The sequence below is a fragment of the Saimiri boliviensis genome, chromosome 4 (genome assembly GCF_048565385.1).
Source record: "Saimiri boliviensis isolate mSaiBol1 chromosome 4, mSaiBol1.pri, whole genome shotgun sequence".
Taxonomy (NCBI): domain Eukaryota; kingdom Metazoa; phylum Chordata; class Mammalia; order Primates; family Cebidae; genus Saimiri; species Saimiri boliviensis.
Window position 1 is genome coordinate 156,372,513 of NC_133452.1, and position 26,546 is coordinate 156,399,058.

Consider the following 26,546-nt stretch of genomic DNA (forward strand, 5'->3'; position numbering starts at 1 on the left):
ACTGCTCTCTGCTAAGGAACCACTGGCCTATTGGGATATATTCTCTTGAGAGCAAATAGGCAGTGGACTAGCACAGCTGGTTCTACATAGGAAATGAGGTGATCCCGGAAGAAAGTGTAGAAAGACGAGACTTTAGGTCCTTTCCTGAAATTCTAGCATTTAAAAGTCGAGTAGAGGAAAATGCAGAAGATTGAGAAAGAATGACTAGAGAGGAAGAATGAAAACCAAAAGAGTATGGAATCCTGAAGACCAGGGGAAGAAGGGTTTCAGGAAGGTGAGTGTGGTTAACTGCGTGTGATACCGCTGTTGAGAGGTTGGGAAGGAAGAAACGTGTTCTGAATTCAGTGGCCTAGAGCCACTTCAGTTGAGTGATGGGGAGGGATTGGGATGGGATTGGTGAAGGCGTGAGGGAAGACAACTGTTTCAAACATTTGATTGTGAAGAGCTGAGGAATGAAGAAGGCAGTGTACAGCCAGGAAGAGGAGCGAGGGAAGGCTGTTGTTATTTGCTGTTTTATTCTGACTTTTCTTTGATTAGGATATTTTGAATATGTTCAAGTATAGACAGGACAAAATTCAAAACATAGGAAAGAAAACATAAGAATAGGTAAATTTCTTGAAAGGCAGGAGGAGATGGGAACCGGAAAAGCGGAGCTGGCTCTTATGTGTCAAGAAAAGAAGGACAGAGGATGGAGGTGTGTGTGGGTGAGTTTATATGTTTCAGTTGTCAGAGGTGAAGGAGCTTGACCACAGAGCTGAGCACAGACTGAGTACCCCTTATCCGAAATGGTCGGGACCAGCAGTGTATGGAGTTTCTGATTTTTGCGGGGGGAATATTTGTATTATACTTACTGGTCTACTGTCTCTAATCTGAAAATCTGAAGTCCAAAATCTCCAATAAGCATTTCCTTTGAGTACCATATTGATGCTTAAAACGTCTTGGATTTTGGAGCATTTCAGATTAGGATTTTGGGTTTTCAGATTAGGGATACTCAATCTGTAAGTGCTGGATTCATGCTTCCAACTCCTGTAGAAGTCTGACTGTCTACTATGTGCCAGGTCCTGTGATTAGGTGCTTCTAGGGGAAATGAAGAGGAGCAGATGTTATCTAGATCCTGAAGGAGCATTTAGGCTATAGAGGAGGCAGGCAAGTTGATCGTCATTTGCAATGCAGCGTTGCTCATGTGTACAATAAACATCTGGTGTTACCTACGGTCATCACAGGAAGATTGGCAAGTAGAGGAGGAAAAGCCAAGTCTTCTGGAGAATCTGGGGAGGGGAGGGAGGTTGGATCATTTATAAAATTCTCTCTGGATAGTCCAATATTCTGGTGTGTCCCTATGTGAGAAGGCAATACCACCAGCCTCACTGCTATTGAGAATAATTTTGTTCTCCCTCCTTTTGATGATTTATGTGGCTTCCTTTTGAAGGGGAAAAGAATTGGAACTTAATATCAAACTATTTTAAAATTTCCTTTATTAGAGTCTTAACAAAACTTATACAAACATGGCGTAAGGTACTATATAAGCATATTTAGATGTGTATTACTTAAACGATAAGAACACCACAATAAACATACAAACTGAATATTGATTAAAATTACAGACCAGTAAGGCCAGGTGCAGTGGCTCATGCCTGAAATTGTAGCACTGTGGCAGGCTGAGGTAGACAGATCCCTTGAGCTCAGGAGTTCGAGACTAGCCTGGGCAACATGGTGAAATGCTGTCTCTACCAAAAATATAAAAAATTAGCCTGGCATGGTGGTGTACACCTGTGGTCCCAGCTACTCAGAGGCTGAGGTGGGAGGATTGCTTGACCCCAGGAGGCGGAGGCTGCAATGAGCCGAGATCGTATCACTTACTCCAGCCTGGGTGACAGAGTGAGACCCCATCTCAAAAACAAAATAAAATAAAATTACAGACCAATAAAATTTAGGTTAACATTAATATGATGAGTGATGTTTAACTTTGCTTAAATTGCCTTTTCCAGTTAGGCCCTGGGTTTGGTGTGTTCCAATCACTAAGTGGTAATTCGATGATCTTGTTATATTCGTCTGTTGGAATCACTAAAATCTGTGACATGTTCAGCATTCACTGGGCCCAGATTTTTCTCTTCATTTTTCATTTTTGTTTTGGCAGTTATAGCACCTCTACCTGGCAAAGCAGGCTGGCACCACAGACCCAGGGTTAGCATGGAAACTGGGTGGAAATAGGGAGTTTCCCGAGATGGTCCCAGGCATGCTTTTATTAAGAGCTCTGAATAAACATAAAATGGGGAAAATCTTGCCATGCAGAATTCTTGGGTTCCCAAGAATATGCCCTTGCACCCAGTTTGAAAAATACAGTGTGAGCTGGGTCTTAGGGTGCTATGAGAGCGGACGGGCTGGGTGTACTGCCACACTAGGGGATGAGGCAGGGAAGCCTTCTGGAATAAAAGAGATGAGGGATGAGAATTGTCAAACTAAGGTCTCTTTTAAGCTGTGCTTATTTATGGCTTGTTTGATTTTGTGCTTTTTCCTTTAATCATTTGGTGCCAGGTTTTCCTATCGGTCCTCTCATGTCTTAAGTGGTTGGCAAACACCTGGAAGAGGAAGGTTGGTCCCCATCAGTAATCTCATATTAGTAAAAAAAAAAAAAAGCCAAGATATCTAAAAGGGGTTTTGTAAGAAAAATTTTAGGATCACACTATACCAGGAGGCAGCTTCCTGCCTAGCTACACATTGTTAATTTGCTTGAATTTTTTCAAACCAGGAGGCTTTTGGTGTGTTGGATAGGCTTTTGAGTAAGGAGAGATACTGTCTTGAGTTGTACTGATAATTTAACGCAACAGCGTCTAACAAAGGCAGCTTTATTCTTGGATCATGTATAGAGATCATAGTCTGAAGTGGAATGAACAGAATATTGGCCTCAGTGTGAGATGTTATGTGGAACACACTGGAGACATTGTGTTCTGAGGCAGGCGAATGTGAGTCTACATTTTATAGAATGCCTACTTCAATGTTTGCATTGTACCTGGAATGATAAAAAGCAAAACAGGTACCCAAGGCCTGTCTGGATTTTGGCCTTTAGGCACATTCCACCTCATCACCTTCCTTCCCACTTAGCTGAGCTATGGATAAGAAAACCTAGGTCAGTAGTTCACCAACTCAGCTTCAAGCCAGGTGGGCTGACAGTCGTCCTCTGAGCACAGGACCCCAGTGCCTACATCCAGAAGCATCTAAGATCCTGGAAGTCAATTGATATTTTCAATGAATGGACCAGTTGTGGCCGACACCTGTAATCCCAGCACTTTGGGAAGCTGAGGCAATAGGATCCTTTAAGCCCCCAGGAGTTTTGAGACCAGCCTGCCTGGGCAACATAGACAGACCCTATATCAATCAATCAATCAATCAGTCAATTGCTGAGTGTGGTGGCAGGTATCTGTAGCCTCAGCTACTGAGGAGCTGAGGTGGGAAGATCACTGAGCCCAGGAGTTTGAGGTTGCAATAAGCCATAATTGTGCCACTGCATCCTGGGCAACAGAGCGAAACCCTGTCTAGAAAATAATAAAACAAATAAAAAAATCAGCTAACAGTACTCCTTACCTCCTTCCTCTCAGCAGTACCTATTCTCCTCTTACCTATTCACCCCACCATCATGAGGCTTTTCTAAGGTTCCTATTAGTCTGTGGATTTTCATTTCTGCATGCCTGCCTATTCAGAAACATCTATTCCATACTCCAATTATACTTTAACTCAACAGCATCTAACAAAGGCAGCTTTATTCTTAGATCATGTATAGAGATCATAGTCTGAAGTGGAATAAACAGAATATTGGCCTCAATGTGAGATGATGTACACCTCTTTTCACTCTTCAGAGTGAATGGGGGACTCTCCATTTCCCTGAGAGCAGCCTAGTCAGGTGGTATTGTCCCATTTTATAAATGACAGCACCGTAGCTAGAGAGCTTAATGACTTGCTCAATATGCAGAGGAGACTTTGGAGTTTGTGCTTCAACCTGGATGGTTGGAATCCAGTTACATTGGCTATTCATTATAATGCTTTATTTTTGCTTAGGAAAAAAAAAAAAAACCTTTTAGAAGGGTACAATCTAGTGATAGAGAATGAGGAACTATATAGTTAGTTTTTAAAAATATGCATATATTTCCTGCCCACTCCTGTGATTTGTTCTTGGGTGGGTACATAGTAGCTTTGTCTTACCACTGTGACCCTTTTTTCATGTCCATCATAATAGATGAGAACACCTTATATGAAGAATGCCCATGACTTTGGTACATTGGAAACTAATACCCTTGAAAGGGGTCTGGGGGAAACCTGTTTCTGAGAGGATTCCACTGCATACAAATTACAGACTCTCAGAGTTGGAAGAGACAATACGAGTCATCTGGTTCACCAGGTGTTTGATGGTTAAATTTTTGGTTAGATCTCATATGAATCTTTAAGTTGTGAAGTGAGTTTAATTAACAATCCTTGTTATTTTGCATGACCTTTCATGGCCTAAAAATAATTCTGTTTTATCAAACTAAGTAAAATGTTAACTATTCCAAAGAAAAAGGTTTTTATTTTCCCCCCTTGGGTCAACTGGGTTTTTGAGATGTTCTACTTGAAACATTTTCCTTCCAATTTGTTATCTGTTAAGAAAATTGCATATTTAAATATCTATTGAATGCTACTTAGTAAATGTAATTTTCAAAATGTGACTAAATTATGGTAGTTTTATTTTTAATATGTATTTTATTTTGCCATTCTTGCATTACTATAATCTGTTTTTATTTTCTGTTTCTCTCTTTAAAGCTAGATGCTAGTTTTTTCCCTACAACTGTTAACCGTTTACCTATATTTTGTATGACAGGCACATGCGATTCATGTGAATGTTTTCAGTTATTTTGCGCTTTTTAGCCAGAGATACAGAAGAAGAGAGAGACACTCTGAGATTAAATGTTTTAGTGAAAGTTAATGGATGGCATATAACAAGCCTGGATACTTGAAAATTCAGTTAGCAGCAATAACTGGGGCTGGTTGTTTTCCCTCTTTGCCTTTGAATATAAATGCATGTCCACACTGATGGAGTTTCAAGTGCCTGTGCTGTAGGATTACTTAGCAACCTGCCCTTGCAAACCTCTATGTTGAACCAGTGTTTCTTAGCATTAAAAACAAAGGGTATGGCCGGGCGCGGTGGCTCACCCCTGTAATCCCAGCACTTTGGGAGGCCGAGGCGGGTGGATCACGAGGTCAAGATATCGAGACCATCCTGGTCAACATGGTGAAACCCCGTCTCTACTCAAAATACAAAAAATTAGCTGGGCATAGTGGTGCGTGCCTGTAGTCCCAGCTACTCAGGAGGCTGAGGCAGGAGAATTGCCTGAACCCAGGAGGCGGAGGTTGCGGTGAGCCGAGATCGCGCCATTGCACTCCAACTCCAGTCTGGGTAACAAGAGTGAAACTCCGTCTCAAAAAACAAAACAAAACAAAACAAAAACAAAAACAAAAAAACAAAGGGTATATGTGCATAAACCCTGGAGTCAGTGTACAGAGCTCTAATTTCTCACCGAAAATCATGAGTCACATAGTATTGTGGCCAGGAGAGTGCTTACAGGAAGTTTCAAAATTCATTAAGTTGATATATTGTAGTTTGTAGTGCACCTAGGAACGTTACATTATTAGTAAGAGGCACATCCATTTCAAGCTCTTGGGAAGGTGTATATTTCAACTTAACACATTTGTAGTTATATTTAAAATGAACATGTTTGCCTTTAAAGACTCACATAGTATCTTTAGTTCCTATTTAATGCTAAGCTTATTCTGTAGATCCAAATATTTCTAAGAAGAGCCTTGCATAGAGGCACCTGGAATATTCTGTTACAAATATCTGTTCATTCTACACAGCTTCTCCACCTTAAGTGGTTTCACTGGTCCGTTGCAGGGAGTGGAGAAAGGCTGTCTGAGAAGGACAAAGGATTAACATTTTCCCCAAAGTTTTTGATGGAAAGCCTAAGACCAGGAGAAGAGGAGTAATAACATGACCTATTATGTAATTTGCAAATCCATGAAGGGCTTCCATATATAAATTTCACGCGCGCGTGCGTGTGTGTGTGTGTGTGTGTGTGTGAAACCCTGTGAGGTAACCGTAACAGATATTATTGTCCCTACTTTTTAAATTGAGGGAGGCAAGTCTGGGTCATAGGCTAAGTCATTTTCCCATTGTCACCTAGTAAAGTGGGTCCTTCACTCAGGTATTAGGATCTGAAGTTCTTTGCACTGTTGACTTTGTTTTCCTCAAACACCTTCTCCCTGAGCCTGGAGACCATACCTTTCCATCTTTTAACTTTCTTTAAGTGGCTGCTGGGGGTCAGAGGGAAGATCAAGGCAGTGACAACGGAACAGGTGTGCCTGATGGAAGGCTGAGATGTCCTCAGCAGCCGAACAGGATGGATGGACTTTCACATTGTTTATTCATTTGTCCCTGGCGTGACACTCCTTTTGGTGAGCCGCCTTGACTGATCCCCTGGGGGATCGCCTGGCCATTGACATTCTTCCTCGTATTTCCTTGCTGCTGCTCTCTTCTGTGTCCCATTGCTGCTGCTGGATATCATGTTTGGCACAGTGAATCCTAGAGCAAGTGATTTTTTTCACCCTTCTGTTGAAGAAGAAAGTCAAGGTTAAAACACAGTTATCTATATGGTGGTCAAGTGCAAGGGAGGAGTGACTATGGAGGATCCCTGTTCCTAGATAAGATACCTTCTATTCCTCAGTTTATACTAAATCATGAGCATTTGTTCATGTCTTTTAAATATCATTTGAAGACATTTTTCATGATTCTGCACAGTCTATCACATAAATTTAGCAACATTTATTTGAATGTTGTATTTTTAGTATTTAGGTTATTTTCTAGTTTTTGCTGTGATGAATATTGCAGAAAAAATTAACTCTTTGGAGAAGAAACTTGTTAACTATTTGAAGAGATACAAATCTGGTTTAAATGGTTTGCCCTAGTCATTGATTCATCAATACATTGTAACAGTCATTTACAATCAGGTACATACATGATTATTTTTCTGAAGTAATGTAATAGTAATATTAGTTTTATTTTCAGATGGAGAAATAAGTAAAGATGGTCAATAACAGGGATAGGTTTCACAATTACATCGTCAGCATTCTGACCCTAGAATTTTACTTTTGGTTTATGCTTTTATAAAAGGTTGGCACAGCAGAAATTTTTTCAGTGCAGCAAGTTGATACATAAATGTTTAAATTTTAAAACTCTAAACCCAGTTGTAAATAATCACCACTTTGTTAAGAGTCGTTGCTTCATTGGCTGGCTTAGGTATTTTTGGTAAAATGTACTCATTAAACATTTGGGCTTGACTTTTTTGGTCATGCATGTAGAAGGGGTTTACCAATTATGAGCAAATCAGTAGAAGTTGAAGAACCAGTTTTGGATTGCTTAGAGGCTTATTTCCTGGACCTTCTGCCTTCAATTTCTTGTGGGTGTGTGCGGATGGGTAGAGAGGAATAGGAGAAGGTGTTAGAGGTTTCCATAAAGCTGTCAGTCCCTCTCCTAACTTCTCAGTCAGACTCCCATCTCCACCCACTGTCCAACATCCAGACACAACAGTCAATGAGAAGATCAACTTTGTTCCTGATAGTCTCCCTCTTCTCTCTGGATTTCTTTTTTCTTTTCTTCTCTGGGTTTCTTTTTTTAAAATTCAGTTTCTTCTCTGGGCTTCTTTTTTTTTTAATTCATTTTTTTCTCTGGGCTTCTTTTTTTTATTCAATTTCTTCTCTGGGTTTTTTTAAAATTCAGTTTCTTCTCTGGATTTCATTTTTCTATTCAATTTCTTCTCTGGGTTTCATTTTTCTATTCAATTTCTTCTCTGGGTTCTTTTTATTCAATTTCTTCTTTTCCCAGGTGACCAGTGGCTTTTTTTCCTATTCAAACCTCCTTAACATGGCATCCACCAAGGACCATGTTTTTGGTAAGGTCACATTGTCTTTGAGATAATGTCTTTGGGACAATGTGTCTCGTTGTCTTTGGGAAGAAAATTATCTTTGATATCCCAGTCAGCAGGAAGTCACCTGACTTTGCCAAATTTGACACTGTATTTTCCAGGTGCATTTGCTTTTAAGAGTAATCCTGGCCAGGTGCTGTGGCTCACGCCTGTAATGCCAGCACTTTGGGAGGCTGAGATGGGCAGATCACAGGTCAGGAGTTCAAGACCAGCCTGGCCAATACGGTGAAACCCTGTCTCTACTAAAAATACAAAAACAAAACAAACAAACAAACAAAAAACTTAGCCGGGCATGGTGGCTGGTGCCTGTAGTCCCAGCTACTTGGCAGGCTGAGGCAGGAGAATCGCTTGAACCCGGGACGTGGAGGTTGCAGTGAGCTGAGATTGTGCCACTACACTCAAGCCTGGGCAACAGACCAACCCTCCATCTCAAAAAAAAAAAAAAAGAAAAGAAAAAAGAAAAAAGTGGTCCTAGAAATGTCACTGTCTTAAGCTTACTTTGATTGTGTGGCTAGCTCAGTGCAAGGGTCCCAGCGTTCTGGTCTACTTCTGGGCAAACTTTGATGCAGAGAACCACTAAGTAAAAATGGAATTAGGAATTCATATAGGGTTTTTGTTTTTGTTTTTTAAAGGAGGAGGAGGACTTTAGCATTAGAAAATAGTGTTTTTTTTCTTTTCTTAATCTGTGGTAGCTGAAATGTGTGAACATAGGGAAGTCTGACTTAAATAAATTCTTAAGATGAAGTCATACATAATTAATTGCATGTCTCTGCATTCTTTCCAAAGTGATGGCTCTTAGTATTCACACTTGTGACAACTTATGTTTCTTGAGTATAAGAGCCTTAGGACAGCCAATTAGGGAAGAAGAGGCGGTTATATTGTGCTATGTAACCTTTGTGCTACTGTAATGGATGCGTAATTGTCTGTTTTTTTTTTTTTCCTTAACTTCCAGTGCCTGAAACAATACATGCAGCTGGCAATCCGAGAGGGATGTGGGTCTCCCATCACTTGCCCTGACATGGTGTGCCTAAACCACGGGACCCTGCAGGAAGCTGAGGTATGGATGACTGCCATCATCTTCCTATTGACATGATTTATGAGGATCTTGACTCCTTGTGTATTTCCCTACCAGGGAGTCTATCAACAAAATAGAGGTTAACTTTTCAAGGAGCACTTCATTGCAACATACCTTTAGATTTTTTATACAAACTGGTAAAGCTGTCATTTATCTCAGTTCTATTTACATATACCGTCTTGATTGTTGAAGAAGCTTTAGAATAGACAAAAGTGCCAGAAATCAAATTTACCAAGTGTGAAGTTTGGAGGCCAATATGGTTTGGCTATTTCCTCACCCAAATTTCACCTTGAATTGTGATAATTCCCACATGTCAAGGGTGGGACCAGGTGGAGATGATTGAATCATGGGGGCGGTTTCCCCCATGCTGTTCTCGTGATAGTACTTGTGAGATCTGATGGTCTTATAAGGGGCTTTCCCTCCTTTGCTTGGCATTACTCCTTGCTGTGGCCGGTGAAGAAGGATGTGTTTGCTTCCCCTTCTACCATGATTGTAAGTTTCCTGAGGCCTTCCCAGCTCTGCGGAGCTATAAGTCAACTAAATAACAAGTCTTGGGTATTTCTTCTTAGCAGTGTGAGTATGGACTGATACAGAGGCTGAATAGTGAGTGGTCTTGTAAATTGTAATGCCCTAAAGATAAATAGACCATGGATTAGCCACAGTTATGAAAACTATAAACGATTATGATTCCACAATGATAGCCTGAGTTGAACCATTTCCAAAGAGCAGAGACCTTTCAATTGATTTATGTCAGGCATCTGAAATGTCTTTTTTTGAGTGAGTTCTCTCATTTTGTTAAGACACTGATTTTTCTCCTTTTGTTTGTTCAATCACTAGTTACTGACTTGCCTTTAAATCTGCCTTTTAATCTTCAGACTCTGCTCACTTTAAGTTAGAATATAATAAACTCTTATTCATTCTCAGGATGTTTGTAAGCCTCTGAATGACGTTCCAAGAAACAGGTGAAATCAGTTATTCATTTAGCAAACACAGAACACCTGCTTTGCACCAGGCACCCTTCTAGTTGTTTTCATTGCCAGTATTCTATCTAATCCTCTCAACAGACCTCATGAAATTGGGTGTTGCTTTCAGGTAGGGACACTGAGGCTCAGAGGGTTTAAGTAATTTACCCAAAACTGTATATCTAGAAAGTAGAAGAGATAGAATTCTAATCCTATACTTTTTGACTGCCATAATTACACGGCTTTAAGAGTAGAATTAGGTTGGCCAGGTGCTGTGGCTCACACCTGTAGTCCTGGCACTTTGGGAGGCCAAGGCAAAAGGATTGATTGAGTTCAGGAGTTCAAGACCAACCTGGGCAATATAGAAAGACTGCCCCCCCACCCCCGCTAAATGGTTACAAAAATAAAAATCAGAAAATTAGCCAGGCATAGTGGTAGATGTCTGTAGTCCCAGCTACTCTGGAGGCTGAGGTGAGAGGATTGCTTGAGCCCTGGAGGTCAAGGCTGCAGAGAGCCTTGATCACACCACTGCCCTCCAGCCTGGGCAATAGAGTGAGATTTCATCTCTTAAAAAAATATTGGGGTGGAGGCAGCATATAACTAGTTAGGTAGATAGAACATATGATAAAAGACTTAATAATTGGCGACAGGGTTTCAATTTTAGATCTTTACTTGCTTCTCATGTGGGCATTTATTGCTGTATATTTTCCTTTAGACACTGCTTTAAATGTGTCCCAGAGATTCTGGTATGTTGTCTTCATTCTCGTTGGTTTCAAAGAACATCTTTATATCTGCCTTCATTTCATTGTTTATCCAGTCAAAATTCAAGAGCCAATTGTTCAGTTTCCATGAAGTTGTGCGGTTCTGAGTTAGTTTCTGAATTCTGAGTTCTAACTTGATTGCACTGTGGTCTGATAGACTGAGGTCTGTCAGGGGAAACTGGGGAGGGGCAGCGGGGTGTGGGGAGTTGGGGAGGTATAACATGGGGAGAAATGCCAGATACAGGTGATGGGGAGGAAGGCAGCAAACGACATTGCCATGTATGTACCTATGCAACAATTCTACATGTTCTTCACATGTACCCCAAAACCTAAAACACAATTTTATATGTATATATATATATATATATATATATATATATATATATATATATGTGTGTGTGTGTGTGTGTGTGTGTGTGTGTGTAAAAGACAATTAGAAGCTCAATTGTGTGTGTGGACACACATGTAGATATGTATATAGATGTATATACTGTGTATAGATATATATACAATATAGATATAGATATATTTACTGTACATGCTTCATTGTATTTAGTTAAAGATCTCTATACTGTACATGCTTTGTTTATGAATATATATGCTTTTACATATATATCCTTTGCTTTGTAAGCAAAGCAGTCAGATATGTAGTATAGACAGTTTCTAATCAATTTGTATGTGGGCATCCTGTGTTCAATTTATTGATTAGTGGATGAGTAGTACAAATGAGATATTTGCGTTTTTTAGGGAAATATAAAAGGAATGTCTGTTTTGAAGTGATTTATTTTAAAGAAATCATCTAATAACTTCTTTGTAAAAAGGTAATATCGACTATGTAAACCCTGTGGAGAGATATATTATTGACTTTTGTAGGGTAAAAGCTATAATGGAGAGAAATTGGACTAGTTACCAAGAATATTGTTGATCTGTGTCACTACAAAATTGTTTTAAAAATGAGACTTAGGTTTTTGGGTACATCTTTGTATGCATGATCCTTCCAGGAGAGAAGCTTCCTTTTTGACTTGCTTCTCAGGTGTCTGATGGGTCAGAAAGTGTGTCTGGCCCCGTTCCAGGCTGGGCTGGAAAGGAGAATAAGACAGGCCCACCAGTGCTCTTCTATGGTGCTTCTGGTCCAGCAGAGAAACAGTCAACCTAGAACGAGTCAGATAATTATAAAAGTGAAACGCAAGAAATGAGGCAGGCAAGAACTGTCTCTGCTGTGAAATCTTGGTGAATTAATACATATAAAATCTATGAAATGTAAATGAAATGAATAGCTTGGTGAAATTTCAAAACAAGCCCATGAAAGTCATCGGATTCCTGCATTCTAGACCTGGGCTGACTTATCCAGTCACCAGTAGCCACATGTGGCTATTTAAACCTAGATTGATTTAAGTGAAATGAAATTAAAATTTAGTTCAGTTATGCTAGTCAGTAACTGTTGAGTGATGAGCAATCACATGTGACTGATGATTACCAGACTGGGCAGTACAGAATAAAGTATTTCCATCAGTGCAGAAAGTTCAGCTGCATAGTGTCTTAGAATTTTGAGTAAATGGTAGCCACTAGGCACAGATGTTTTGAGTACCTAATGTTAGGTAGGGCCAGTGTGCCCACACAAGTGGATCAGGACTGGCTGTAGTCTGTCTGTCAGTTCTCTAGAACAGAGCTTAGGTAGTCTTCTCATTTTTTTTCTTGCTTTCTCTCTCTCTCTGTCTTTTTTTTCCCCTCCATCCCCATCACCTATATCTGGCATTTCTTCCATGTTATCCCGCCCCAACTCCTGTACCCCCTACATCCCTCCCCTACTCCCTCACAACAGATCCCTGTGTGTGATGCTCCCCTCCCTGTGTCCGTGTGTTCTTATTGTTTAACGCCCACCTATCAGTGAGAACATGCTGTGTTTGATTTTCTGTTCTTGTGTCAGTTTGCTGAGAATGATGGTTTCCTGGTTCATCCATGTCCCTACAAAGGACACTAACTCATTAGTATTCCATGGTGTATATGTACCACATTTTCCCTTTCCAGTCTATCATCGATAGGCATTTGGGTTGTTCCAGGTCTTTGCTGTTGTAAACAGTGCCACTATGAGTATACATGTGCATGTGTCCTTATAACAGAACAATTTATAATCCTTTGGATATATACTCAGTAATGGGATTGCTGGGTCAAATGGAATGGAATTTCTGTTTCCAGGTCCTTGAGGTATCACCGCACTGTCTTCCACAATGGTTGAACTAAAAAAAAAAAAAAAAAAAAACAAGACAGTGTTTTCCTCTGTTGCCCATGCTGGAGTGCAGTGGTGCAGTCACAGCTCACTGTAGCCTCAACTTCCTGGGCTCAAGCCATCCTCCTGCATCAACATCCCAAGTAGCCGACACTGCAGATGTGTACCACCATGCCTGGCCAATTTAAAAAATAAATTCTTTTTTTGAGGAGACAGAGTCTCCTTATGTTTTCCAGGCTGGGCTCAAGCAATCCTACTGCCTCAGCCTCCCAAAATTCTGGGATGACAGGCGTGGACCACGACACCTGGCTTCATATTCTTCGTATAGACATTTTCTCCTTGTATTTCCCCCTTCCTTTGCTCTCCTTACCCTTTCCTCACTCTGTACCTTCTCTGTCCTTCTGGTTCTCTTTATCCAGTTTTACTCTAATAACAATTTTACTTTTAGGCTGTATTAAAACCAGACAAACCCAAAATGAGTCTTAAAAATTACAAAAGGATATTAGGAATAAAAAGAACAAAAACATGTTCCACACTAAATTGTGGTACTTCTTAAGTTTTCAAAAGTCTTTTTCTCATTAGAGGAGTAGCAAAACACTTCAGGGCATTGATGAACTATTTCTTTGCTCATTGATCTTGCTAAGAGTCTGGCTGTAGATGGGCATAAATGTATAAGAGGTCAGGAGTTTGAGACCAGCCTGCAACGTGGTAAAACCCTGTCTTTAAAAAAATAAAAAAATAAATAAGAAAAAATAAAAAAAAATAATAAAATGTTATCTATCAACTTGCTACTGGTTTTTTTTTTTTCAGTGATAAAAATATGTGGTAGTGGTGATTGATAATCATTTTGAATTGAGAATAGAAGATTATATTGGAGATGTGGGTAGCTGCGTCAGTTTACATAGGCCTCCTCCTTTGAAAGTAAATACCACACACACATGAATTGGACTGTACCCTCTTCTTTTATAACTTGCTTTGGGTCAAGATTTTATTGTATACAATTACTACATGTGGCTCATAATCTGTGTATTATGGAGTATACCACAGTGAGGTTCATTTATGTATGCTTGACTAGGTTCTGTCTCCATGACTACTACTTCCTTCAGCCTTTAAATAAATGTTTAATTACATAGGCGACACATAAATATACTTTGGTTGTTAAAAATAATTCTGATTTAAGGCTGGTTCCCTTTGTCCTCCTGGTATTTATATCACAACATGTGATTCTTCATTGTCTTAACAAATGCATTTACGTCTAGCATTTCTTCATCTTCAAAGGATGGCAGGAATGCAAGCTCTTTTCTCCGAGTGCTTCCTTGTGTAGGTCTAGCTTACAGAATTGGCTGTGCTCCGTGTATCTGCCTTCTTGATTTTTCCAGATTGGCTCAGCTGTGATTATGCCTCCTAACTTTTATTTATCAAGAGTAGCCTCCTTAGTGACACAGTTAATGCCCAGTTCAAGTTCATTTTGACCCTCAGTGTCCATGAGTTCTGCATGTGGGGATTCAACTGCAGATGGAAAATACTCAGAAAAACAATTGCGTTTGTACTGAACATGTACAGACTTTTCCTCGTCATTATTCCCTAAACAATACAGTATAATAATGATGTATCTAGAGTTTGCATTGTATTAGGTATTATAAGTAATCTAAAAATGATTTGAACTATACAGGAGCAAGGATGTGCATAAGTTATATGCCAATACCAACCCATTTTATATCAGAGACTTAAGGATCTGAAGATTTTGGTATCTGAAGGATGCTGCCGCTGTTCCCTTGTGCAGGAAAAGGTAGAAAAGAAATGGCAGCTTCCCTTTCAGTGTCATGGAAGGTGGTGAGAGATCGTGACTCAGGAGGACTTGTGGCTAGAGGTGAACTCACTAGGAGCCAGGAAAAAGTAAAACTTTCCTCTATTACATCATCTGGTAGTTTTAGCTTTTGCTCTGCAGAGCTTTTCCAATACACTTGATCTTGTAATCTTGTCCAACATGAAATCATGAAAGGCAGAACACAGGTTGTTTATTCCAATAGCCTTATTTTGGGCGAAGCCCTTGCTTAAAGTTAGTAGCTCTGTTCAAAAGGGTGATGTCTAATTTAAGCAGTTCCCATGTAGTGTTATTGAAGTAGCATCCGTCATTTCCTGTGCCAGCCTGAACCATTCTTCTGGCCTGTGTAAAATTTGAGTGGTGAGTACATATTCCCATTTGAATAGTACGTGTCATTACATGGCCCAAGAGTTTTAACTTATTCCAATTGCTAGGTGTCGGTGGAGGGCAGGGAAGAGCTGCTCACTCACTAATCTTTTTTCTAAGTCCTGGAGCACTGAAATGATCAACCTGCCTTTTACTGCCAGTGCCCCAGTGTGCACCAGAGAAAGGATGGGTGCAGCTGCTCCTGCCAAGAATGGAGGGTTCAGAATTTCTATAGGAAGAGATTTAGGGTGGAGCACTCTGGAAACCTGGGGTAGAGGTATGGAGGAATCGAGTACTGGGGAATTTGAAGCTACGTTTGCAAAATAAAAACAGTTTTTTACTTAGATTGCATATTCGGGTGGCTTTGGGAAAGTTGGCTACAGTGATAGGGAATCCAAGTGTTCTTCCCAAATCCTCTGCCTCCACTTGCCATCTCCTCACGTTCTTCTTCCCATTATCATGGTGGGAAGCTGGGGCAAAGGAAGAATGAGAAGGCCCAAAAAAGAGGCCACATTCCTGTTACTGTGGTGTAGGGATCTGAATGGGAAGCATGGAGTGTGTCTGCAATAACCTTTGGCTACAGTATGTGTTGGCTGGAGAAAAGTCAACCTTTGGGATGGTGGGGGATAGAGGAATCTGCTAAGCCAGAGTTTATAGATATTTTAAATGAATTACATTTTAGAAAGTATTTAAAACTTTGTTTTGAATTGTACTTAAAACTGTATAAGTGGGGAGTAAGTTTCTAAGATTCTTCTTTAACTAATGGCACATAGAAAACTAAGCTGCAGTGGGTTGAATGTGTCACGTGAGTGTATGGGTGTGTCCCTTTTACTTATGACTGAGTTCAGGGAGAAGAGGCAGGGGATGATACATGGAAAGATGATCTTGGTTAGATAACGTACAGAGACTTCTGTAGTGTATGTGAAACAAAGAACAGCGAAAGCAGCCCTCTGCAGTGGACTGTGAAGATCAGTGGCCCTGGAATTCCATCTCTCCCATCTTTCTCTTTCCCAGGGGGCCCTGCCTTCTGCCTCTCAGTGATGGCCACGTGTAGTTTCCAATCAGGAATTTTTATCTGGTATGCAGGCGAGACGATTTCAGCTTGTTAGTTTCACTCAGGTGAACGGGTGAATGTGCAGTTTTTGTTCTCTGTTAAGAAGAGGAGCTCTCATTCTCTGGGTTGTGAAAACATTCTTAGTTCCTGTGTTAATGTGATTAGACATTGATCGGCAAGGTGAGAGTGATTTCCCTTGACTTTCATGTTGCAAGTCGTAGCATCTCCAGAATTGCCCAAACCTTAACAGCTTGTAATGATCCACTTACTAGTGGTCAGTTCCATCTCCAGATGTACTGATATGTCTTCTTCTTTGTTCAGCCTGTTTAATTGCAGAAGCATGATTTAAAGGACCAAACCTAAGTCAAGTTGGGGTGCTTTTTCCTTCTGTCATGGCTTTCCAGACTCTGATGGGTAGTGCTTCCCTAAAGTCTATCCCCATCTTCTGTTTCATTTTTTTGACCAACTCTTCCTTTCCTAACTAAAAGGCAATATACATTGTATTTATTAACAATTCTTATGGGAACACACACCACTTTTGGCATAAATACTTTTGTGGTGAGCCTTCACTGTCTGCCTCCCTTTTTGCTCTCTCTTTTTTTTTTTTTTTTCGGTTGGGGTGGGATAGGGTCAGTGTTAGTATAAATGGTGATGCTTGTTTAAATATTATGATCATGGTTAATACTAATAAACAGGGTGTGCCTCACTTTTCATTTTTTTCTTGATTGTGGACGTTAGATTAATTCACTGTAGGTGTAACTGTTACAGCACTCCCAAGAGTAGGTGTGCTCTAGCTTCCCTGGATATGCTCTGCTAGGGGTGGAATGGAAAAGCAGAGACGTTCAGCTGAGTAGGAACTATTTTGTTGTTGTCGTTAAGACAGCATCTTGCTCTGTCACCCAGGCTGGAGTGCAATGGCCTGTTCTCAGCTCACTGCAACTTGTACTTCCCAGGTTCCAGCGATTCTCCTGCCTCAGCCTCCCGGGTAGCTAGGATTACAGGCACCTGCCGCCATGCCCAGCTAATTTTTGTATTTTTGGTAGAGACAGGGTTTGACCATGTTGGCCAAGCTAGTCTCAAAATCCTAACCTCAAGTCATCCACCCACCTCAGCCTCCCAAAGCACTGAGATTACAGGCATGAGCCACCTTGCCTGTCTGGAACTGAGCATTTAATAAGGATTCTAAGGTTCATTTTTATCAGAAATGAAACAAAACAAAATAGTGATTCTAGGCAATTAGTAGCTTTCTGTTGGGGATATTATTGCTCTTATTCTATTAATATGAAACTGAATTTATTTTCTCTGAATTAAAATTTGGGTTTTGTTTTTCTCTTTGGAAGGAGTTTCTAGAATGACAATAAGGAGCAAAAGTTACCTTTTGTGTTTAGATAGGAGGAGAGAGAAATTTAACAGTAAATAAATTAGCACAGCTTTCAAGGGAGAAGTAGCAAAAATTAACTTGAAATCAAAGTAAATACTGTTAAGTAGTTGATCTGAGGGTGGTGGTCTCTTGATAGCTGAGAATATACTTAGAGAGCTTTGCTTTTATTGCTAGAATATGGATTTGGTTAGTAATGAATTAGAACCTATGGAATAAAATAAATATCTGTAGTTTATGCTGACCGAAATTTTAAAAATGAATAGAGAAGGGACAGCTTTTTCTTACAGTGGCATTTTAATCACCAAGTACAAAATGAATAATGGAAATAGAAAAGTCACTAAGCAAATATTACAATAATAATTATTTTTGGCAAGAATTATCAGTGGATACAAAAATCAGTGGGGAAGGGTTTGATTAGAAACAGGATTTTTGTGTAGTTTCAAAGTATCTCCTTATAAGACTTGTTAATTCTGAATGATGGAAAAGCTGGCAGATACCACCTTAACCACATTAAAAAGTTAATGTCATCAATAATGAGACATGTTGTCCTCATGTAGCTCCTGATGGCCCCAATGACACATCTGTGATATCCTTGCCAAAAATGCATAACCTCAATCTAATCGTGAGAAAGCATCAGAAAAATCCAAGTTAGGGGAACATTGTACAAATAAAGGACCTGGCCTCTTCAAACTCATCAACATCGTGAATGGCAAAGATAAATTGAGGAACGGTCACAGATTGGAAGGTTAAGGAGATACCACAACTAGGTGCAAGGTGGGAACCTGGATTGGATCTTAGACTGCAAAAAAAGACCCTAGTGGAACAGTTAGTGAAATTTGAATAAGGCCTGGAAATTATTTAACATTCTCTTGTATCAAAATACAAATTTCATTATTTCAGTATTGACTGTGATTATCGTTAGGGGACTTTGGAATGGCATTTGGAAACTAAATTTAGAAAGTGTTATCATTGGGGAAGTTGGGGGAAAGGCATTTGGGAACAAGTTTTGCAACTTTTTATATAAAGGTCTGGTGTGATTTTGAATGATTTAGAAGTTCTTCATTGGCAGAAAGAGGATGAATGTAACCGCAAGGTACCTCTTTATAATCTGTTTTATTCTCTAAGATTATTAGGTGTAGTAGTCAATTTTAGAGTACTTGTGAATATCCTCAAAAAGTTGGTTGTAGCCCTTTTACTTGCAGCCTGATTTAGTCTTCTAATAATCATTCTAACATACATGTTAATAATTCAATTTTACAATTGTAAAAATGGAGGTCTTGAGCAATAACGACTTAGCTCCAAATGACAGTGGAACCAGGAATTTCATGTTTTGTATCATTTGTTATTTTTTTTTCAATAGCTCTCATCTAAAGTCAAAAGTATAATCGAAATATTTCAGAAAATTAGTTCTTATCTGCAAAATTCAGCAGACAAACTCAAGGGGTAGATCTTTTGTGAATCTTATGTTTATTGCTTTCTGAGTAATTTCAGCCTCTTGAGTTGCAGCTTCTGTATGTCCTGCCTCATTGTATGCCAGACTTCCAGACCAAAACTTTCCTCATGGTAAGCTGTCAACAAGTACTTACAAAACATTTGACTGGCTGCAGTGGCTCATGTCTGTAATCCCAGCATTTTGGAAAGCCGAGGCAGGAAGATCACTTGAAGCTGGGTGTTTGAGACCAGCCTGGGCAACATAATGAGACCCTGTCTCTAGAAAATTAATGATGATAATAATGATACAATTAATGATGATAATAATGATACAATTCATGATGGTACACACCTGCAGTCTCAGCTACGTGGGAGGCTGAGGAGGGAGGATTGCTTGAGGAGGGAGTTGAAGGCTACTGTACGCTATGATTGTGCCACTGCACTCCAGCATGAGTTGACGAAGTGAGACCTCATCTCTTAAAAAAACAAGACTAACAGAAAAGATGCAAGTCTGAATGAAGGGAGCTGGGAAAGAGAAAGGTGCATTCTGTGGGTGTCTTCATTCCAAAAGGACCAAACAGAATGAGAAGCAATGTAATTAACTTCTTGTGATCACAACTTTCAATAAAAAATTGATTCACCTTATTAAGTCTTAATTCCATACAATCCTTTGACTTAAATGAGAAATCCAAAGTAGTGTAAAAGACAAAAAAAATTAGAGATCTATGACTTCCCTGTTGGCAGTAGTGTGTACTTTAATGAAATTTATTTTTTTAATTTAAAATTAAACATCCATCTCTACAGTTGTTTACTTTCACTGCATTGATTTCTGTTGTTTTTCACATTAGCATTTCATCTGTATCTAAAACATCTTATCGCCTGTTTGCCTTGTCTTCCATAAACTGTATTTGACTTTTATATAAACTTCTCATTGAAAAAAAAATCAGAATTTTTAGGGGTTGAATTTAAAGGATTTAAAAGAAGATTATCTGTCCACAAACTATTTTAGATGGGAGTGAGTGGGGTACAGGACTGTCTTCTAGAATCAAAGAGGGTGAGTGGTTAACAAAAGATTGACAGAATATTGCTGAGGTCTCTTGGACCCAGATGGTATCATCCCAAGTCATGTTGGTCCATAAGTTGATGTACCATTTGTTTGTTCTCCACTCATAAAGAATTAGCAACAAAGTCAGGAACTGAACTTTGGTTTATTAGTGCCTCCAGTTGCTTCATTTGCCTGTACCTACTGTCTCCAGCTCTGAATGTTTTTTATTATATTTTAAGTTGTGGGGTACATGTGTAGAACATACACATTTGTTACATAGGTATACATGTGCCATGGTGCTTTGCTTCACCCATCAACCCATCATCTACATTAGGTATTTCTCCTAATGCTGTCCCTCCCCTGGATCCCTACCCCCCGACAGGCCCTATGTGTGATGTTCCCCTGTGTCCTGTGTTCTCGTTGTTCAACTCCCACTTATATCAACTCTGAATTTTATTTGAGACATTTTTTTTCTTTCAGGAAAGATGTCTGGGTAGTATTATAACAGATGAATAAAGCTGGCTTTCAGTGTAATAAAAGTCCAACCACACTGTTGAAAGAACTGTGGTAAAATATATATAACATGATATTGAGTGTAATTTTTTTTGTTAAGATTGCTAAGGAGCTATAATTTAAAGTACCACAAGAAAATGCAACATTTTCTCCCCAACTGGAGAAATAAATTTGGATAAAAAAGTTTTTATAATTAGTTATGTTTTACCATACTTTATTTGGAATGAGGAAGACCAAACTTGTTTTATGGTCCTTTATACATTTTAGCTAACTTAGATTCATTTGCAAAATAAACAACTTGAGATTATTTATAAGGGAGATGATTGATTTTGAATGCATTATAAAAGGTGTAATATTTGTTAAATACAATTTTAACTGCATCATTTTCTTACTCCAGTTTTCTCAAAGCAGATACCCTTAGTTGCAAGAACATCAATGTAGGTGTATTTTATGCCAAAAAGGGTGATAGTTTAGAGTTGAATTGTCAGGGTTAAAACTGTGTCCTGTATCAACTTACTGGATGTCTGGAAGGCTAATATTAAATCCTTTGATTTTCTCCTTTATGAATCTTTAAGCTATGTCCATATATTTATATTTGACGTCAATGGAATTAACAGTTTTAGAATTCCAGTTTAAGAGCAATTAGCTTTTCCTGCATCTGCCTTTAAAAATGATTAATTTGAAATGTCATTCAGTTAAGTATGAATTGCTGTTGTTTACTAATAACTATTTGGCTTAGTTGCTATCTGAAATGGAAATAGGAGTCTAGTTGCAAGAAGTATTTAAGGCATTTCTTTTTCTGCTAGGGTCTGGGACGTCAGTGTTCGGTAATTCCAGGAAGTGACTCTTGTCAGAAGAAATGATTTTTATATTGTTTAAAAGGTACTCTTTCCTAGGCAATGAATGACATTTGCGTAATTCCAGAGATGCTGTCTAACTGACTTTAGTGTTTAAGGATTCCAAAGCTAGAACTGTAATTTTAAAAAAATTCTTAAATGAAGATATAGAGAAAAGAAGCATCTTTAAGATATGAACATGAATAATTTTTAGAAGTTCATGTAATAAAATTTTGTTGTCTGGTCTTGATAGCCACTGACTGAAGAATACAAGGTAATTAATGAGTTTTGTAACTGCTCCCTGGAGCAGTGATTCCCAGCAATGGTGGAGGAGTGAGGATGACTTGAAAACTGTTGCATGTGTTTGACTGCATGAACAGTGTAGAGGAAAAGAGGTTTGCAAACAGTTGGTGTAGAGAAAGTATAATAAGCAAAGCCAAAAAGAGAAATCACAAAAGTCTGGTAACTGAGGGCCCTCTGATGACAGAAGTCTCAACCTTTTATGTTTCTGGTTTCAGATTGCCTGTTTGGTTCCGGTGGACCAGTTTCAGCTTTATCAGCGCTTAAAATTTGAAAGAGGTATGAACTCTTCTTTTTTTTTCCTGATGGTGATTGTGGTTTTACATGTGTCATTTTTACACTAACCCCCATGGGAGATTAAGGCAGCTGTGGGCTGTCAACAAAGCCACAAGGGAACCCCAAAAGGAGAATACTGTAATTGCAACATAAAATTTCAATCCTCTCAGCTACCACCAGAAAAAAATGCAGACTAGCAGGAAACCTAACTTTCCTTAGGTTGTTTATTTTGTATTTTGAATTTGGCTCATGTAAGAAAGGTTTTGCAAAATTTGGATGGCTTTATAATCACAGTAATAGAAAAGAAAGTGACTCTAAAAATGGGTTTTAACCCCAATTTTCAACTCTTGACGATCACTTTGAAACATTAACCATCCCAAACATTTTTACTGCTTCTCAAAATACGCAGCACATTTTTTTTTTTTGATATTACTTTTGTAAACATGGTAGTAAATCAGTGTGGATAGGTATCATTCTTGTGCATTTTACAATATATTGGGCTGATTTTCTGTCTGACTTTGGACTTTGGGTAACTTATATAGGTTTTTTGTTTGTTTTGTTTTATTTTAGACAGAGTCTCGCTCTGTTACCGGGCTGGAGCGCAGTGGCATGATCTTGGCTTACTGCAACCTCCGACTCTCTGGTTCAAGCAATTCTCCTGCCTCAGCCTTCTGAGTAGCTGGGACTGTAGGTGCATACCACCAAGCCAGGCTAGTTTTTGTATTTTTAGTACAGACGGGGTTTCACCATGTTGGCCAGGATGGTCTCGATCTCCTGACCTCGTGATCTGCCCGCCTCGGCTTCCCAAAGTGCTGGGACTACAGGTGTGAGACACTGCGCCCAGCCCTCGTATGGCTTTTCTATTTAGTTATAAGTATTACATTTTTACTTCATTTGGCTGTTGACAGGTCTTTTTTCACAGCCCTTTTCCTCTTGTCATACCCTAATCAATTTTTGAGGTAAATGGTCTATTTCTTATTATCTCAGGAGTAGGAAAAATATCGTTTCTCCCAGAACTCATTGGACTGGTATAGCCTCATCGAGTATGTTAAATGTGAATCTAGCATGAACATAAAGTTTTCTGATTGCTGACTTTTAAATATGGATTAATAAAGTCTAGAGGTGAGGGTGGGGGTGCATGAATGTTTATATGTCATCTGCCAATAAGTTTGGTTAGCACAACTATCTTTATCTCGTTTAATTTTTACAACTACCCTGAAAAATAATGCTTAGAGGAAAAAAGAAAAAAACATGCAGAGCATAAAGAGGGGCAGAGTAGGGCTTGTTGGGGATTCATAGGTTATTAATCACAACCTTAGACCTAGATCTGGTTTGGTCTTATAGGAGAAGAACACTGACTTTTTAAAAAATCCAACAGCCAAAACCAGATTCATCTCATGGGTGGATCACGTAACTAAACTCGTAAGGCTGATATATTAAACTAAATTTACCCAAAAACACACAAAAAATCTCTTGGGGCCAGGTGCAGTGGCTCATGCCTGTAATCCCAGCACTTTGGGAGGTTGAGGTAGGTGAGACTCACAAGGCCAGGAGTTCAAGTCCAGCCTGGCCAAGATGGTGAAACCTCATCTCTACTAAAAATACAAAAATTAGTCGGGTGTGGTGGCATGTGCCTGTAATCCCAGCTACTCTAGAGGCTGAGGCAGAGAATTGCTTGAACCTAGGTGGCAGAGGTTGCGGTGAGCCGAGGATCCACTGGACTCCGGCCTGGCAACAGAGCAAGACTCTGTCTCAAAAAAAAAAAAAAAAAATCATGGATTATGTTGTTTGAATTCCAAATAGTGGGTACATATTTGCTCTATGTCCAGATGGGAAATAGGAAATAATAAGTTATAATGTTGAACATGGAATCAGAACCAGGGAGTTAGACGGATTTTAGGTTTAATGGATGATGATGTAATCTGATGCTTCTGTCCTGTGAAAAGTTAATGATGGGGGTCGTTCATATTGACTCTCTCTAATCCATCCACATGGGCTGATTAGATTGAGCATTATAACACCAGATGTGATAGCTAAAGATAAGAGCATCAACCATCTGCCCTGCCGTTTCCCCACTTTATCCCAATATCCTCTGCTATAAAAATCAATTATAATTAGAACAGGGACATTGCCAGTATTCACCCTGTGGACGACTGGCTGGTAGCAAGTACCATGATTTTTGAGGGCGTTTACCTGGAGAAAGCCTAAAGAGTTAGGTTGGATCTTCAGGCTGCTGCTTAAATGGTGGGATGTGACCTGTCAACCACATCAGTCCTACTCAGTCCCTGGCGCTGAGTCTATTTACAGTATTCTCATGTCTCCATCAGCACTTCTCCTCTCCCATGACTGCCCGTTTCCTCCCCAGCTAACTCCACTGCCCCATATGTCAGCAGCAGGCCTTATTCCTAATTGTTTGCATTTTAGGTAACTTACTGGTTAGTGTAAATGTCTTTTTTGTAATTAGAATATTCTAATATTACCAAGAATGGCAACTTTCTGTGGGTTGTTTCTCACTGATGAATATGAAGTTTTGGTTTATTTTAAAATGTTAGCTACTAGCCTGAGTACAATTGTGGGCCCCACCACTGGTAGGCTGTGTGACCATGGCAAGGTCCTTAATATTTCTGCATCTGAATTTTCTCATTTGTCAAGTGGGGATAACAACCGTCTCTATACCATAAGGTTGTGATGAGTATTATGTCAATTAATACTTGTAAAGCTTTTCCTGTGAGTGCTTCCTGTGTCTCATTGTTCAAAATTTTAACAGTAGTTGGCAATAAAAATAACGTGAAAGTAGCACCTTTAAAGTATTCTCAATGTTCTTCTCCTGTATATTTTTTTCCCAATGAGATAATCATACTGTTCTTCAGGAAATATCATCGTACTGAAATAGATATTATTGATTGTCTTGTTGTCAGTGAGATTAACACACTTGAAGTCAGTTGGCAACATCCATCTTTATGTGGGGCAAGGTAGATGTGAAAAATCATTGGTCATGATTTTCACTCGTTCCCTAGATAGTGGTTGGCTTTTCGAATTTTCAGTAGTATTCAAACCTACTTGTGAATGGCTTAATCCTTCATTACATGTGATAATATGTTCAGTCTGGCCACAATGAAGTTGGGCAGGCCTCTGAGCCAGTCTTTTTCAGGAGATGGTACATATTTCTCCTTTGCTCTGTTACAAATCGATCAAATGGTTTTATTCGTATGTGGAATTTATCTTTTTCTCACGAGTCCTAGGCAGATGCCCCACTATGGATCCCATGCATTGACAATTCATTTTGTTACTCTTATTTTATAGATGAAGAAACTGAAAATGGGAGATTGAGACTTGTGTAGGACCACATGGACTGTGGCTAACCTTCCTCATCTGTACAAATGTCAAGATTCTATAATTTTCTTTCTGTTATTAAATGTATATATAACATAAAAGTTGCCTTTTAAACCATTTTAGATGTACAATTCAGTGATATTAATTCCATTCATACAGTTGTGCAGCCATCACCACTGTCTGCTTCTAAAGCTCTTTCATTACCCCAAATTCTGTAGCTGTTAGCCAGTAAGTTCTTATTCCTCCTCCCTGCAACCCCTAGTAACCTCTAATCTACGTTCTCTTATTTGGTTATCCTAGATATTTCATATAAGTGACATTATACTTTTGTATTTGTCCTATGTTACTTAATAAATGTGTTTCACAGTTCCTTTCCTGTTATAGCAAGTATGAGAACTTCATTTTTTAAGGCTGAATAATATGCCACTATGTGTTTTTACCTCATTTTGCTTATTCATCTGTTGGTGAACATATCATTTGTTTCCACCTTTTGGCTACTGTAAGTAGTGATGCTGTGAACACTGGGGTATAACTGTCTGTTTGAGTTTCTGCCTTCAATCTTTCTGGGTAAAGTAACTAGAAGTGGGATTACCGGGTCATATGGTAATTTTCCATTTAGTTTTTGAGGAACTGCCAAATTGTAAAAGCCTATAATTTAAATATAAATTTAATTAGACATCTTACTGCCATAAAGTATTATAGTATATTCAATTTAGTGACCTTTTGATTTAACCCCCTCATTTTATGAAAAAGGAAACTGAGGCCCAGAGACAATTTCCTCTTAGGTGATTTTGTTTTCTTGTTTGTTTTGTGATGGAGTCTCGCTCTGTTGCCCAGGCTGGAGTGCAGTGGCATGATCTCGGCTCACTGCAGCCTCCACCTCCTGGGTTCAAGCGATTCTCCTGCCTCAGCCTCCTGAGTAGCTGGGACTACAGGCACCCATCACCACACCTGGCTAACCTCGTATTTTAGTGTAGACAGGGCTTCACCATGTTGGTCAGGCAGATCTTGAGCTCCTGACCTCAGGTGATCCACCAGTCTTGGCATCCAAAAGTGCTGGGATTACAGGTATGAGCCATTGTGCCCAGCCTCAGGTGATTTTGGAAGGCAATTTGTAATCACGTAATTCTTCATTACCATCCATTATAGTTATTA

The 26,546-nt window shown here is 39.3% G+C and overlaps 1 protein-coding gene across 13 annotated transcripts in view; it reads left to right on the forward strand.

Annotated features, from left to right (window-relative positions):
* Positions 1–26,546, forward strand: part of RNF144B (ring finger protein 144B) — a 206,887-nt gene that overhangs the window by 144,081 nt on the left and 36,260 nt on the right. For all 13 annotated transcript variants that reach the window (XM_074398493.1, XM_074398492.1, XM_074398494.1 and 10 more), the window contains 2 exons: positions 8,959–9,063; positions 22,001–22,061. In XM_074398493.1, the coding sequence (XP_074254594.1) occupies positions 8,959–9,063; positions 22,001–22,061 (166 nt within the window). The remainder of the gene's footprint in view (positions 1–8,958; positions 9,064–22,000; positions 22,062–26,546) is intronic.